General features: G+C 35.9%; 1 protein-coding gene across 17 annotated transcripts in view; it reads left to right on the forward strand.

Moving 5' to 3' along the window:
* The window catches only part of MARCHF7 (membrane associated ring-CH-type finger 7), a 55,602-nt gene extending 38,120 nt beyond the window's left edge, over positions 1-17,482 (forward strand). For 7 of the 17 annotated variants that reach the window (XM_038002070.2, XM_038002069.2, XM_007965107.3 and 4 more), the window contains 5 exons: positions 1,283-1,452; positions 7,909-8,018; positions 11,818-11,931; positions 13,556-13,604; positions 16,194-17,482. In XM_038002070.2, coding sequence (XP_037857998.1) covers positions 1,283-1,452; positions 7,909-8,018; positions 11,818-11,931; positions 13,556-13,604; positions 16,194-16,252 — 502 coding nt within the window. In that variant the 3' untranslated portion in view covers positions 16,253-17,482. Of the gene's footprint in view, positions 1-1,282; positions 1,453-7,908; positions 8,042-11,817; positions 11,932-13,555; positions 13,605-15,804; positions 15,830-16,193 lie in introns of all 17 variants that reach the window. The other 10 variants (XR_490892.3, XR_005241549.2, XR_012094196.1 and 7 more) reach the window with 4 other exon arrangements.
* The last annotated feature ends 152 nt before the right edge of the window (positions 17,483-17,634 follow it).

Here is a 17,634-nt window from a genome sequence, read left to right on the forward strand (position 1 = left end):
GTCTGCTAAAGGATGTAGTTACATATTTTCAGCCTTCAAGGTTAGGTTAATTTAAATACAGTAGTGTAGGCAGAAAGCAAAGCATTACTTTAGTCATCTTCAGAGAGAAATGATTGAGCTAGCACCACTCTATCTGGTTAATTTTAAAAGCCTCATTTGTTGGTTATTTTGCCAGAGAGAGTGTGTGTGTGTATGTTTGCATTCCTGTATTACATCTTTCCTCATACCTAAGGATTTTAAGACATTCTGCAGTTAAAAATGGTACAGAAAAATTGAATCCACCAAGTAAATAGTTGAAACTATGAAGGGAAGAAAGTTAAATTTAAAGGTAAAATGTAAATACCAATGTTTTCAGTCTTTAAAAATAATTTATAGTTGAGGTTATGTCTGATTAACCCAGGGCATGAAAGTCTCCTAGCAGTTGTATATCCATCTCTTTCCACAAATCTTTTGCTAAGTTCATTTAGGTATCCATATATTCCGGGTTATATTTCAGTAACAGTTCAGCATTCTGTATTACCAATATACTGTGTACCTGTTTCATGCCAACAGTGGACTAATGCAGTAGGGATTTTAACAATTACTTACCTTATTATATAAAACTGTTGTTCCACATGTATGTATCAAGCAGTACACAGTGGCCTGTTAAATAGATGACATAGGTTAATGGAAACTTTTATAAGATTGCTGCAGGGAGGGGGCAGGTGGAGAATTTTAAAGCATACTTTTAAATTTTTTTCTGTAATACAAAAGTTTATCAGTTTAAGCGTGGTTCTGATAACATGTAAATGAGAATCTACAAGCCAGTATGTGTTTAATTCATGGAAATAGCCCTAAAATTTGAGGGGAGGCAAGGGGAAAAAGTGATAAGTTTATCTTACCTTTATACTGTTGGACTTGAAGTAGTCTGGAATACTGCAGAAATTAAAGTCTCGTAGAAGTACTTATAAAGCCATTGAGAAAAATATAGATCTTAAACTGTCATTTGTTAATGACAAAATTACTTAAATCATATGAAAATAAATGATAGGTTAGCCTATTTTACTTACCTTTAAAATATTTGTTACGATTTTTATTCTCAATGAGAGGGTTTTTCATTTTCAATCAGAGAGTTGCTGGTGAATATAATTATTGTTGTTTTGTTGTTTTTACTATTTGCTTTTTTCCACCCAGAGACAGTGTGGGTAGAAACAACAAAAAAGAAAGCTTGTGATTATATATGACTGAAGTAACCAACCAGGATGAGTTATGATAGCTTTGGGAAATGTGCCTTATTTTCCAGCCTCCTTTTAGAGGACTCAGAAGAAGAAGAAGGTGACTTATGTAGAATTTGTCAAATGGCAGCTGCATCATCATCTAATTTGCTGATAGAGCCATGCAAGTGTACAGGAAGTTTGCAGTATGTCCACCAAGAGTGTATGAAAAAGTGGTTACAGGCCAAAATTAACTCTGGTAAGATTTACCCTTTGGTGTTCTCACAGTTTTTTCTAAGAGATGCATGTATGTATGCATTTTGGTTAACAAATTTGTAATTTATAGATTGTCGAATTTAGACTTTTAACAAGTGTCTTAATAATTTTTGAAGTCTCAGCAGAAGCATTAAAGAGCGTTAGTCTTTGTAAATTTTTAGTAATGTGTCTTATATTTCATATCCCACCAAACTATTTACTACTTCATACATGTATAGTACAGCTGTAATTTGTGATCACTGGTGTGTCCCTTTTGTCATGTAAGATCCTTTTGAATCAAGGAAATAGACTCACCATTTACCAGCTGTGTGTCCTTGAGAAAGATTTATTTCTAATGTTGCTGTTGTGTCACTTAGCGAATTATGATAATAAGGCTACTATGGGGATTTATTTGTTCATTGAGTGCCTGTAATGGAGCCAGGCACAGTAGTTCTAGACGTCGGTTATAGGATGGTAAAAAGACAAGGCACCTGCTTCTTGTAGTGATATTGGGTGTTAACGAAATGCCTTTCTGAAGTGAGAACGTGTAAATTGAGGGCTGAGCTATTCCATGATTAGGGGAAGAGCACTCTAGCATAGGGAACAGCAAGTTCAAAGACTTTAAGGTGGGAATCAACCTAGGTCTATTTGAGGAGCTGAATTATGCATAGTGTGGCTGGTGTATAGTTAGTCGGGGAGGGGAGATAAAGTTGAGATGAGAAAGATTAGCAGAAGTTAGTTTGTGCAAGACTTTTAAAGGCCCAAATCTTAGATTTAAATATGATGGGAAGCTACTAAAGGGAAAGGGAATGAAATTATCTTATTTATATTTGGCTTCTCTGAGAATGGATTTTTAGGGGGACAAGAGTAGTACAGGGAGACCAACCAGGAGTCTGTTATCAGAGCACTTGCTAGAGTTGGTGTTGATTAACGTGTAGCAGTGTGACCGTGATGATAGAATGGATAGATTCTGGTATATTTTGTAGGTAGATTCTGTAAGACATCCAATTCAGCAGATAGGATGTGATGGAATGAAGGAGAAAGAACAATTAGGGAAGCTCATATTTTTGCCTTGAGCAGTTAAGTGAACGGCAGTTCCTTTTACTGAAATAGGAAGCTGAAAAGGGAACCAAGGGTTCTGTTTTGGACATTTTATTTGAACTGCTTACTAGATAACCATATGGAAATGTCATGTAGGCAGTTAGCTAGACAAGCCTGGCATTTCAGGAGAAACACTGAAAGTTTCAGTTATGAACACATGAGTAACGTTTGAGGTTTTGGTATTAAATAAGGTCAGCTAGAGGAAGAGCATATATCAAAGAAATAGGCCCAGGGCAGAGCCCTGGGACACCCAAACGTTTAGTGAAAACAAAGGAGATTTGAAAAGCAGCCTTTAGAAAGGAAGAAAACCAAGAAAATATGTTGTGCAAGCCAAAAGAAGAATGCTTTAAGGAGTGTGGGGTCAACCCTGCACTTCTGAGAGGTCAAGTAAAATGAGAAAAAAGAATAATTGGATTTGATAGCGTAGATGTTCTTCGTGGTTTCAATCTCTGGAATGCTGGGTTCCTGAGCCTGATTAGATTAGACTGAGTAGAGAAAAGGAGGTAAGAAAGGATAGACACCAACATAGGTTCAACACTTTGAACAAATTTACTACCAAGGAGACTGGAGATGGGGAACAGGAATTAGAGTTACATGGGATCACAAGAAGTGTTTTTGTTTTATTTTGAGGTAGGGGATTTTAAGGCATGTTTTTATTTTGAGACTTCTAATAGAGAGGAAAAAAAAATATGAAAAGAGGAGAAAGAAGATAGGGTCCAGAGCACAGCTTGAGTGGTTATCCCTTAATAGGAGAAAGGATATTTTCTCTTCAGAAGGCTAGTGTTGATGTGAGTGTTTATCAGTTTGTTGCTTTGATGGGAAGATTTATGACTCCCTCTGTTAATTGCATCTGTTTTCTTAGAAAGAGAGGTAAGCTCTTTAGCTGGTTAGGAAGTTTTGAGGCGTGAGGAAAATAACATTCTAAGGATGTGGATGTGTAGTAGGATTTCCAGATTGTATTAGTGTCTGTAAAAGTGATTTTAAAATGAGGTACACATACAGTTTTTTTAAAGCAGTTTTCAGATGCTTGGGATAAAAGTATGGACTAGAGTACAATGCTGGTAGGTCTTTTGCCAGGCAAATATGATGAAGGGAGTTAAGGGTATCTATAAGGACATAATTGTGGCGATCATAGAAATTAAAATCAGGAGGAAAGTAAGCATCAGGAAGTGTATAGTGAGAAAGAGGTAGAGTATCTGAATTTTATTGACATTGATGTAAGTAGGCTAAAATAAGAATTGGTACACAGGAGGAGGGGATGCTTAAAATGGAGATTTAGGGGTAGTGCAGCAAATCGTGATGAGGTCAAGGGTATGAACTTAGAGTTGGTGACTGAGGTGGGGAAGGGTGATATTGGAAGCAAAGATGTTGAGAAAGTTATAATCCAATGGGACTGGTCTTGGATGTTGAAACAACCAAGGATTTAGTTGGCAAAGAAGGGTAGAGAACCAGGTGCTGAAAGTCATTAATGATTAAGGGGGGAATTAAGATTTGAAAACAGGAATGGGTGTGTTGGATGGGCAACTACCCTCACTTCTTGGTCCTGAGTTACAAGGGACTGTGAGGATAAAATGGCTATAGAAGCATATATATAGGTATCATTAGTCAGAAGGCACTGTGGTTCAGGCATGAAAGTAAAGAGATAGTTCAAAAGAGAAAGGTTGGTGATTAGAGGAATTTACTGATATTAGACCATGAGTACCAGGGGATATAGGAACAACTAGTAAGGTAGAAAACTAGATCAGATTAATAAATGTACATAGTTGTTTGAGATTAAAGGTCTGATCATTAGCATGGTAACAGACAACTATGTTGTGAGGTATGATGGCACTGATTTTGATTTTAATAATCTGTTGGAGGAGTTGGGTTCAAGTTGGAGATGATGGGGATACTGGGAAAATTCCTGAGACTCCCAGTAATGTGGTAGTCAAGTGGTGAGCAGTAGCCCTCTAGGGGTTACAAGAGGAGAAAGCAGTATCCTTTCTTCTAAGCTAGTCTAAGCCCAAGGCTCTGAACAAGCTATCTCACCTGGAACTGCCTTTTCTCTGAGCTGTATGGTGTTACGGTAACTCACAGGCTTTGTTAGTCACTGCCCTGAGGTGTTAGATGTACTAAATGAGAGATTACACGTAAAGTGCTTAGTATTTTGACACTTAAGGGCCCAGAAATGTTAGCTATTACCAAAATGAAGAACAACAACTTGACTCAACTTCTGATACATATAATTGGATTGTTAGTGCTAGATATGGAGGAAAACAGATAATATAGTTTATTGTTTAAGAACATTGGCTTTTTGAAGTTAGACAAGTCCAGTTTGGAATATTTACTCGAACACTCAGCTAGCTATAGGGTCTTGAGCATGTTTCTTAACATTGGTTCTAAACCCTGGCTGCTGATCAAAATCACCCACTGGAGTTTTTAAAAATACATATGGGCCAGGTATGGTGGCTCACACCTGTAATCCCAGCACTTTGGGAGGCCAAGGCAGGTGGAACACCTGAGGTCAGGAGTTCAAGACCAGCCTGGCCAACATGGTGAAACCCCATCTCTACTGAAAATACAAAAATTAGCCGGGCATGGTGGGGCACACCTGTAATCCCAGCTACTTGGGAGACTGAAGCAAGAGAATCGCTTGAACACAGGAGGCGGAGGTTGCAGTGAGCCGAGATTGCCCCATTGCACTGCAGCCTGGGTGACAAGCATGACACTCAGTCTCAAAAAAAAAAAATTTACAGATGATTCAGATTCACTCTTAAAGATTCTTAAGTAAGACTAGGTTAGGCCTCAGTTCTGTCTTGAGTAACATTGAGTAATACCTCATAAAGTTGTTATGAATGTCAAAAGAGTTATTGTTCATAGTTTCCCACTGTACCAGTTACATGGTAAGTACACTGTTAAATTAAATGGGAGTTAGTTTGTTTTTGTTTTTGTTTTTTGAGACGGAGTCTTGTCACCAGGCTGGAGTGCAGTAGCACAGTCTCAGCTTACTGCAATCTCTGCCTCCCGAGTTCAAGTGATTCTCCTGCCTCAGCCTCCTGAGTTAGCTGGGATTACAGGTGCACATCACCACACCTGGCTAATTTTTTGTATTTTTAGTAGAGATGAAATTTTGTCAAGTTGGCCAGGCTGGTCTCGAACTCTTGGCCTCAAGTGATCTGCCCACATTGGCGGCCTCCCTGGCTAATGTTTTCTGTATTTTTAGTAGAGATAGGGTTTTGTCATGTTGTCCAGGCTGGTCTCAAACTCCTCGCCTCAAGTGATCTGCCTGCCTTGGCGGCCTCCCAAAGTGCTGGGATTACAGGCGTGAGCCACCACACCTGGCCTAGAGTTAGTTTTATAAGGTTATGATAAGTACTTTTCAAGATATGGCCAATTGAATGTCTAGGTCCCAGCAGCTGAACTTTCCTGATAGGTATTCAGAAGTATTTCTCAGAGCTACACAAAGACCCCATCTGGTAGAAGGTTCATTCTGGTAGAGATTTATTTAAACATTTATTAAGAAGCTACTGTATTTGGATTGCTAAAGTCTACGATATACAGATTTATACAGATTTAGGCAGATGCAGTCAGGGTGTAATGGAGAGAGCCCTGATTAAGAAATACAGGAGTAGGCTGGCTGTGGTGGCTCATGCCTGTAATCCAACAGGACAAGGTAAGGGGATCCTTTGAGCCCATGAGTTAGAGGCTGCAGCGAGCCATGGTCGTGCCCCTGCACTCCAGGCTGGGCAGCAGAGAGAGATCTTGTCTCCAGAAAAAACGTGTGGGAATAAACGGGTTGCTCCCAGCTGTGTGTAGCCTATTTGAATGACTTAATAAGTCTCTTATTCCATAGAGAGGGAAAATGAAGCCCTAAGATATAAGAGAATCTGTATTAAATTATCTCCAAGGTCCATATTACATTTTCATGTATGCTAGACTCCAAAAAGAAGCTTGGTTTTATTCATATACTCAAAATAGAGTGAAAACTCAATATAATTTGACCACAGCCCATTTTGAGACAGCATGCTTCTTCAGATTAGCACTCACTTTCAGCTGTTTTCTAGAACATGTATGTAAGTTACTGCTGTCTTGGACCTTATGCCAAATTTTACTCTCAAAAAATTCTTATTAACTAACACTAGTTATTGCAGTTTTATGAGTTCCTTGAAGGCAGGGCCTACTACTTACTCTTTTTTGAATCTCCAAAACCTCTAATTATTGCTTGCACATAACAGTCACTCAACAAATGTTAGTTGAATTGAATTGAAACCTATCTACCCTATTATTCATACAACTTACTCTAATTTTAAGGCCGTTTTTCCATTTGAAACCCTATCTGAAAATAAACAAAGGAAAAGGCAGACAGAACCTACATGTTTAATTACACAAGACTACTACCTACCAAATTGGAACCAAAAAGCTTAGGAATAATCAAATGTTGGATGAATATGGAAGTTTTCTTTTTCTTTTTAAAAAAATGTTTGATAAAACAAATACATAAATAACATAAAATATGCCATTTTGACCATTTTTAAGTATACAATTTTCATATTCACAGTGTTGTGCAACCATCACTCCTATTTCCAAAATTGTTTATCATTCCAGACAGAAACTCTAACCATTAAGCAGTAACTCCTCACTCCCTACTCCCTTCTCTGCCAAATCCCTGGTAACTTCTGATCTACTTTCTGTCTCTCTAAATTTGCATATTCCAGATATTTTATGTAAGTAGAGTCATAAAATATTTGTGCTTTTGTATCTGTATTTCATTTAGCATAATGTTTTAAAAGTTCATGTTGCAGCATATATCAAGACTAATTCCTTTTATGACTGAAAGGAGCTGTTTTTATTTGGACAAAGGTGGGGTCCCTTTTTTCCCTTTCTAGCAAGTAAGGCTGACACATTCCTTCAACTCCAGAAGGTCTTAGGTATGTGTTGTCGCATCAAAGATACTTTGGTGTATCTTTGATGTGACCTTGGGTGTGTAACTAGGTGTTTAAGATGTTACATCACTAAACATTGTTTTCATGGCATCATGTCAAAGTTCTTAATGAGTAAGTAGGAAGTACAGATGACATTCCATTGCCTCTGTCTGCTTCCCAGGATCAAGGATGTATGAGTATCTGGGAGGAAGAAAACAACCAAGGTATCTAAATAATGGTGGCGGCTTATTATCATAGGGCAGGACCTAATGTGCACATTGGATATTATAGACTGCTCTATTAGGGGACATTACTGGTTTACTGCAGAAATGTAATATTTCCTTTTCTTCTCCTTTCCTTTAAGGTTTTATTTATTTTAAGCTTAAAACTTAACGAGCAAAAGTGTTTTATGAAGACATTGTAAAACTAAGCTTTACTTGTAATTTAATTTTTACCAGGTTCTTCATTAGAAGCTGTAACCACCTGTGAACTATGTAAAGAGAAGCTGGAGCTTAACCTGGAGGATTTTGATATTCATGAACTACATAGAGCTCATGCAAATGAACAAGTTAGTATATTTTGCCTAATTTGGTAAGTGTCTATTCTATGCTTCAAGGACAGCTCTTGAAGAAAAGATTAAATCATGGTCAGAAACCTTGCATTAAAATAATAATAACAATGATAATGTTCTTAACATAATTCTGTTACTGCATTAGGTGTTAGAATTTCATAATTTTTTTTTATTTTTCCCTTAAGCTTAGGAAAGTTGTTCCAAAATAGGGATGCCAACCTTATTTCCCTACAGCTGTAAGTTTTTTGAGATGCATGAATGATACAGTTAGAATGAAGAGCTCAATAATTTCCTCGTTTTTCTTTACTGAAGGAAAATTCAGGAGGTGGGGCAGATGTGTGTTTAAGGAGATTACAAGGGTGACTTTAGAGCCAAATTGTTGAAGTGTGGTTAGCATATTTGTTTTTAAAAAAAAACAGACAAAAAAAGATATGCTGTAAAGGGAATGCATGAAGTGCTTGAAAAACACTTTCTGGCCAGGTACAATAGCTCACACTTATACCTAGCACTTTGGCAGGCTAAGACGGGATGATTGATTGAGGCCAGGAGTTTGAGACCAGCCTCGGCAGCATAGCAAGACCCAGTCTCTACAAAACAGAAAACAAAAACACTTTTTAAATGTAGGGGTAATGGGTCTTCCCTCTTTTGTTATATTGAATGAGATTTACAAAACATAAAAAACCATTTTGTGCGGCCGCCATCTCTGTTTAGTTCCAAAACATTTTCATCACTCCAAAAGAAAACCCTCTACCCATTGAACAGTTGCTCCCCATTCTGTGCTGTCAGCCCCTGGCAACTACCAGTCTGTGTTTTATGGATTTACTTATCCTGGATATTTCATACAAATAGAATCATACAATAATATATTTTAAGTGTGGGAATAATAGATACCCTTTGAAAATCTGATTAAAACTATGTACCCTTCTTAGAAAATATATAGACACAAATTCTGTCTCTAATTTAGGGGATTCCCAGATCCTTTGAAGCTAATTGCTTGGATCCAGATAAAGAATCACTGATCTAGAGTGGAAACATTAAGCAGTTGATGTAGCATAGGTGCTACTCTAATGCCAGTTATGTTGTTTTTTTCTCCGATGCACTAGGTATCCAAAAAGAAAATGACTTTCAGCAAGGAAATGTTTTAAATCCCCAAGGAGTTTTCTGTAGATAGCTGAGCATTGTTATTAAAAACCAGAGGAAACATGGAAAAGTGGAATCATGCAGAAATAAATATAAATACATAACTTGCCTTCCTAAAATGAGAGTAGGTTTCAAAAGGATTGTTTCTTCTGCCATCTTCCTTCCCAAGATGCTTCATCCTGTCTCTCAAAGGCAGTTTTTTCGTTTTGTTTTGGTTTTGGTTTTGGTTTGTTTTTTTGAGATGGAGTTTCACTTTGTCGCCCAGGCTGGAGTGCATTGGTATGATCTAGGCTCACTGTGACCTCTGCCTCCCGGGTTCAAGCGATTCTCCTGCCTCAGCCCGCTGACTAGCTGGGTTTACAGGCATTTGCCGCCATGCCCAGCTAATTGTATTTTTAGTAGAGATGGGCTTTCACCATGATGGTCAGGCTGGTCTCGAATTCTTGACCTCATGATCCACCTGCCTCAGCCTCCCAAAGTGCTGGGAATACAGGCATGAGCCACCGTACCCGGCCAGTTTTTTCCTTTTTGATCTCAGTCAGGAATGTTTTTATTGTTTTCTAAGCATTTTAATGAACCATATTCTTTAGAAGTTTTAGGAGATACTAGGTGGAGTCATTGTAAAAACAATGACAGCCTTGATTAAACTTCCTGGTTTTAACTTCTTTGTTCTGTATGAACAATAGATTCTAGTGGCCTGATAGCTACACTAATTTTAAGTGATTTGTTTGTATTTCCACATTAACCAGTGGCTTGATCTTTTGCAAGGTGATAACCATTTTTTTTTTTTTTTTTTTTGAGATGGAGCCTCTCTCTGTTGCCCAGGCTGGAGTGCAATGGCGCGATCTCAGCTCACTATAACCTCTGCCTCCTGGGTTTAAGCTATTCTCTTGCCTCAGCCTCCCAAGTAGGTGGGATTGCAGGCACTCGCCTCTACACCAGGCTAATTGTATTTTTAGTAGGGATGGGGTTTCACCATGTTGGCCAGGCTGGTCTTGAACTCCTGACCTTAGATGATCCACCCACCTCAGCCTCCCGAAGTGCTGGGATTACAGGCATGAGCCACCGTGATTGGCCCCATTTAAAATTTTTAAAAAGTGTTCTGGATATATAATTTCCTTTTAAGTTCAAAATAAGCAACAATAATTATTAAGTGAATCATTTCAGTTTTGGTTTTTGGTTTTTTTTTTTTTTTTTTGAGATGGAGTTTCACTCTTGTCGCCCAGGCTGGAGTACAATGGCACGATCTCAGCCAGTTGCAACCTTTGCCTCCCGGGTTCAAGCTATTCTCCTGCCTCAGCCTCCCAAGTAGCTGGTATTACAGGCTCCCACCACCACACCCAGCTAATTTTTGTGTTTTTAGTAGAGATAGGGTTTCGCCATGTTGGCCAGGCTGGTCTTGAACTCCTGACCTCAAGTGATCCACCCACCTCAGCCTCCCAAAGTGCTGGGATTATAGGTGTGAGCCACCACACCTGGCCTCAAATTTCTTGAATACTCAGTAGACTGATAACCAGTTAGTTGCTGAAGTTGGTACTAAGAACATAGAGTTCCTGACGTCCAATGAACCAGTTGCCCAATTCAGTTTGTAAATAGTTCACTGTAAAAATTACAGGACAGATTAGATTTTTAATAATACTGTATTTATGATTTATATTCATGGCTTGAAAACAGCTGTGGGTGGGGGAGAGAAACTTTTAATCTGAGTAATATGAACCCCTTTAAATTATCAGGTTCAGAGAAGTATTTAAAATGTGACAGCATTCTCATCTCACTCTCCCTTGAGCTAAATAAATACCTCTTGAAGCCACTTACTTTGGGGCTTCTAGACTAACTAGTGCCAAGTAGACATAAAATATCATATACCCTATAGTTCAATAGTGTATAGCCAATCACTAACCAACATTATTTCTGTAAACCAATGTTGAGAATTCAGAATGAACAACTTTTGTTACCTCTCCCTTCTGGATTTGTCCTTTTTTCTTTAAAAATTTGAGCTTTTCTTTTGTTCTCTGGGGCACTCTCCCCAAGGCAACTTGGAAGTGTGAGCGTGGCAGCAGTCCTGAACCTTAACTAAAATAAACTCTGTTAATTTTGTCTCAGCTGCTGCTTTTTAGGTTAACACAACAGAACATTTATGAATTGAAGAACTGTTTTTACTAACTACAAATTTCTGTGTGAATGATTAGTTACTCTCTTACCTTTATTCATTCTTTTATTTACTGTGCCTTTAAGTTCATTGTATTACACAGAAAAACACTTGAGCTATCAGAATAGTTACAGTAGTATATTGGCATAGCTATAGATAGATGAAATGTAATTTTTAACTAAGCATATATAGCTATAGCCATTTGTATAATGAAATCTGTGAGCTTTATGGAAAACCAAAGCATTCATTCCACCATCAAATTATTTAAAAGTTCCATTTTTATATAAAGTCATTACAGTAAAGAAGACTATGAGAATAAAAAGTAAAATTTTATGAAATTATAAAGGATAGTCTTTTTTCTTAATAAATGGCATTGTATCCCTTACTAGGAACTGGATATGAATACATTTCCTCTAGTTTATCAGTGTACTGTGAGTATCAATCTCAATTCTACTAATTTTTCATTCTCTCTATTTTTCTTTTCTCCTGTTTGCTTCCCTATTGAAGGCTGAGTATGAGTTTATCAGCTCTGGTCTCTACCTAGTGGTGTTACTGCACTTGTGCGAACAGAGCTTTTCTGATATGATGGGAAATACAAATGAACCAAGCACACGTGTCCGAGTAAGTAATAATGAAGTTGGGGAGAGGGAGGGTATGATGCAGCAAGTGTTTGCCTTGGAAAGCAGATTGTTTTATATGTTGACATCTTATTTCCTTTGGGAAGCTTTTATATTTTAAATGTTTCTTAAAAATAAAGATACTGTAGATTTAATGGAAATTGCTGTATTCTATAACAAGCAGCCTGATTTTCTCATAAAGTTATTTTAGAGAAAGAAGTAATTTTCTAGCTCTCGAAGGTAATTGGAATGTATTTCATTGAAAAACAGAATTGGAAACATCAAGGGAAAATGGGCTTTTTATTATTAAAACAAAAACAAAACCTGAGTATTATCACTTAGAAACCTGAAATTGAACTCCAAAAGCCAAAGAGTATGGGAAATTAACTTCAGTTTATTTGTTACTGTTCTACAAAAGATTACCAGTGTACTAATTTTAAAGTGTCCATATTACAAAGTATTTTAGATATGGAATAGTTGGTTGTTTACTGTGTACGCTGTTAGCCGTAATACGACATTTGGGCTAGCTGTATGTTAGGTATTTATAAGTAAATGATGCTCTTTGCCTCAGTGTACCAGAGGAAACTTTATGCTCTGCTGCCTGGGCCGTTTTGTGTAGCAAGGGCTAAGGTCTCTACATATCTGCCATTATTGTAGCATTCTGAACACTTCATATCTTGAAATGTGTTCATAAATACATCCTTCAGACTTCCTTATATAAATGTTAACTTCAGTGATAAAAATGTAGTAGAGTTCATGTAATGTTTTGATTTTGAACATTATCAAGTAACTGCAATTCAACGTATATAATACTCTTTCTAAATTAGTAAAATATTTTTCTTTATTTTATCATCATGTGGACATTATTCCAGTGAGCCAGTTAATAGATAATTATCATTGAAGAGCATTCATATTATCTATCAGGAGCATTCAGAATTTGAGCAAAGATCTCTTGACTTCTAAGTACTTTAGAAATTGTGAACCCTTAAAACCTTAATACCATAAAATGATTTCTAAAAAGGTACCTTAAGTCTTCAGAATGAATAAACCATATAAAACACCTAAGAACTTTTGAATTCATGTGTTTCTAAAAGTTCGTATTAAGTTTTAAAAGTGGAAAATTACAAAATGTTGAATGATACTCCAAAGTGGAAGTCATTAGGATTTTTTTTAATGTGTAGAACCAAATGTATACTTTTATCAAATGTAGGTAGGAAAATATTGGTTCTTGGGGGTGTGTGTGTGTGTGTGTGTGTGTGTGTGTGTGTGCGCGCGCGCCCACTGAAACTGAATTTATTTGGGTCCAAATACAAGGGTGGTTTTTTGGTTTTTTTTCCCTCCATTTCATAATTTTTTGAAGTGTTTATAAGCAATATCATTGGATAAAATTATTGTATCTGCTCCCAATTTTTAAAAACTGGTTTCTACATGATTATAAAGATTATATAAAACATTTAAAAATTAATACCAATTAAGCTTGTGATTTTTTATGTTGGGGGGAGAAAAACCCCTATTTAAAGGCTTAAAATGATGTTTGACTTTTTAAGTAGAAATGAATCTCCTATACTGATTCTCTAGAGCCATTTGCAACATTTAAACTACTGTATTTCTTTCTGCATTGTTTCTAGTTTATTAACCTTGCAAGAACTCTTCAGGCACATATGGAAGATCTCGAAAGTAGGTGGAATTTCCCCTCCCCAGACTTGTTGAATTAACTTTTGCAAATTAAACCCAAAGCAAAACCTAAGTATATATTCTGTTCTGCCAAATTAGAGCTCATTTATAGACTTAATAATACCAAAATGATTGATTTGGGAAATATGGGTTGGGCAACTGACATTAGTGTTTTTTTTTTTTTTTTTTAAAGCATATTTTAAGGTATGGAAGGATGTAATTTTAACTGCATTTTACTTTTTTTTTCCAAAGAGAAATTTATTGTTGATCACCTTGATTTCAGGATTTATAATAAAAACGAAGGCATAAATCTTAACTACTAATCAAACCACATTTCTTAATCTGTTAGGATTTTGTTTTGTTTTGTTTTTGGTAAGAAATTTTACCTGTTACTCAGCTTTGTTAGATCATAAGAGATTATTCCTGGGCTTATATATGATTCCGGGAAAATATGGGACAGGGAATCCTAATTCTGAATCCATATCAGAAGCCATAAAGGGCTTTTGTTTGTGGGTTTTTTGTTGTTGTTGTTGTTGTTTGGCTTTTTGTAGGTCCTCATGGACCTTTAATAGGTAGCCAGCGCTGCCAACAGCTCCAGTCTCTTAAGATTGCATTCCAGCCTCAGGATTTCTGGCTGGGATTATAAGTGAAGGCACTTAATTCTCAAATCTTTACAGGCATCTGTACAGCCTATCCTCTTCTTAATGTCCTGTAACTTCCAGTGTGCTTCATACCATGTGGGCACATGTATTCGCTCTGGAACAGCTAGAAATTGAAGATTACCCCACCCAACCCCTACATATTTTACTTTTTCACCCTTTGTTGCCCCTTCCAAAATGCTACCTGAAGTGTCTTTTTAAAATATGTATTCTTCAGTTGAATACTGAAGAATTACTTTCTGTACTTATCTTCAAATTATTTGGAATGTTATCTATAGTGCGCACAACATTTTTACTTTTACAGAAAGCTCAGCATCCTTTGAAGTAAGGTTTAAAAAAGACTTAGTCCTCACAGGAACCTTTTAATTCTAGGTAATCTAAATCATAGATTTTTGTCATTCATTCTATACTACTTTCAACTTTTAAAAGGTCTTGAGATGAAACCAGGTAACATATTTTCACAATTTTAATTAGGATATGTGAAAAGAAAGGATTCAGTGCGAATTCACTTGGTATAAAATTTTTTCTCTTTATACCTTCTTTCAGATCCCTTAGGTTGGTCTAATACAAAGGTCTCTGTTTTTGTAAATTACAATTTATACTTTGTCCAATATCATGATAGTAATTTGTTTCAGTGTATGTTTTCCCCAGATTTCTCCACTTTAAAAAACTTAACATTCTCGTTTAAAATTTAATTGCTTAAACATTGTATTGTCTACTCCTAACATGTGGGAAGAGAAAGATGAAGGTGAAATATGTCCAAACTCAAATGAGCATGAAAGACAAGGGTGCTGCAAGTTAACCCCTAAATATCAGAGTATTAATACATTCTGAAATGGGTTCTGACTAAATTGTCCTCTCTGTAGAGTTAAATGGAAAAACACAAGAAGTTCCTTAATAAGCTATATAATCTTTTAGTTTGGTATTTCTCAGTGATACAGCATAAGAGTTTGTATCAGTCATGAGTTAGTTATATGCTTGTGTCATTTATTAAATGGATTTAAATCTATTAGTGTTGCATAGTTTTTCTGTGCTTTGCCCTAGGTTGATTCTGTTTGTTGGATGCTCTTAATTTGTCCAGTGTAAATATAAATAGAGAGTACATTAAGCCTTTTTGCCCTTGATAATGGGGGAAAGATGCTGGTTAGATGTTTATTTTAGTGAGCTTGCATTTTCTTTCACATGCAAAGCAGTTCATAGAATTCATAGTTTTATACTTACTATGTCTTTCCTAAAGACACCGAGGATGCTTTATTTTTAACTCTTGAGCCACTAGTGACTCTTGAATAAATTGAGGTCAGAAATGTTGCAAAAGTGATAAGTTTCTGACAGTGTGGAGAAAGGGGAATAATCAACAGTAGGTTTTTACTGAATCCAATTATTTTAATTTAGGCTGTGTCTATATGAAGCTTTTTTGACTTACTAAATGAACTTTTATCTTGGCATTGTATAGACATAGCTTTGATGTAAATTGCAAGAACACCCATAACCTCTTATTCTATGTACATTTCTTTTCATTCTCATCGGATGCATCAAACATGCAGCGGTAATAAGCCAGATTCTACTCAGGTGTGTGAGAGCACTTGCCTTAAGTTCACTTTTTTCCTAGTGTTTATATATCATTAGCTATTATGAACACAGATTGATCTCAGAAACATTTTAGAAGATGCTCTTGAACCACATTTTTAAGCATTTTCATTTTTATAAAAATTGATATAACATTACAAAAAGATGTGGGGGCGGGAGCATTGTGGTTGGGCATCACCCAGTCAAACCACCCTAACCCTGTCATACAACTTATCATTTTGATCAAACAGTATACTAAATTGGGACTGTTGTTTTTACAAGTCATTGCTGTTCTGGCTTCATATTTACATTTCCCATTCTTATCCCCCTTAAAATCATTCTTGATCATCCTGTTTTCTTTCAACAGCTTCAGAGGATGATTCCGAAGAAGATGGAGACCATAACAGGACATTTGATATTGCCTAACTTCATATAAGACAGATGGATGATCTGTAAACACAAATGTTTATTAAAAATGGCAATTAAATATAAATTACTTTTGTGGGGGAATGGCTAATACATTTACTATATATAAAATGAATATATACATACACATGTATGCCTGTATATATATATTCATTCTCAAGTGTTGCTGAATTAAAATTCTGCTGGACTTTTTAACATAGCAAATCTGATGTTTATAAACTGGTAATCAAAAAGGTTTTTTTCTTTTAACTAAGTGAGGAAGTATTACCCTTGTTTTAAATAAGCAATGCCTATCAACCCTTTTTTTGTGTTCTGATTACTGTAGTCTTATTTATGAAAAAAGGTTTGTGTTTTACTCTTGCTAGTGAGAAAAGTGGGACAAAATATACTTTTGAAATAAAATGCTATATGGCACCTAATTATTTTTTCTTTTAAAATGCCTTAAGTTGCAGTCTCATTTTGATAATCATTTGCTTCCAGTGTTTAAAAATTTAAAAAAGAATGGGGAGAAGGTTATGAGAAGAGCATTATATTAGGTTTCCAAATTTAATTTGAATTCCAAATTCACTTAGCAATAAAATCTAATTTTTAAAAAGTATATAAATATAAAATGTATAAATGATGGATAGATTTTTGTATTGATTTGCAGAATGCAGATTATATTTGATAGGCTATAGTATGTAGATATTCCTTTTAGGAATATTACAGCTCTAAATTATATGAGACTTGCCAGTCAAATGCTATTTGGTTTTAAAAAAAAATTATTGCAATCTTAAGTTAATGGAATATTTTTAAATCCCACATTCAGAGTTTAAAACACTGGTTTTCAATGTGTTTTTTAGTGTTGTCACTTCTTTATAGATAAATATATAAATAACCTGTTTGGATCCTGGTCGTTTCTAACTGTTCCTTGGTAATTCTGAGCATTTATTTGATGACTTAATATTTTTCACTACCTTTGGAGAACAGATGAACATTATTTACCACGAATGGATCTATACTGTGGTCATGAGTTGTGTATACTTCCACAACACTGTATTTTTCTTCTGTCAATACCCTTAGGATACACTTTAAAACACCTTAAGGTCTGATGTTATGGCAACAAACTACTTTTTCAAACCTAAATGGAACCATGTAATTTCTCAAGTGAATGAACAATTTGCCCACACTTAGTTTGTTGGTCTTATGTAAAACATTGGCTCGAAATAAAGTGCACACTGATTTATTTTACAGTTTGAAATGTTTCCTTTTAAACTGGTGCTCAAAGAAGACATCAAACTTCATAACCAATAATTTTATTAAAATTGCAAATCTCATTTTAAGCAGTAATATAAATGTTCTAAAATATTGCTCACCTCTTGCCAGTTATCTTTGCATTATCT

The sequence above is a fragment of the Chlorocebus sabaeus genome, chromosome 10 (assembly GCF_047675955.1).
Source record: "Chlorocebus sabaeus isolate Y175 chromosome 10, mChlSab1.0.hap1, whole genome shotgun sequence".
Lineage (NCBI taxonomy): Eukaryota > Metazoa > Chordata > Mammalia > Primates > Cercopithecidae > Chlorocebus > Chlorocebus sabaeus.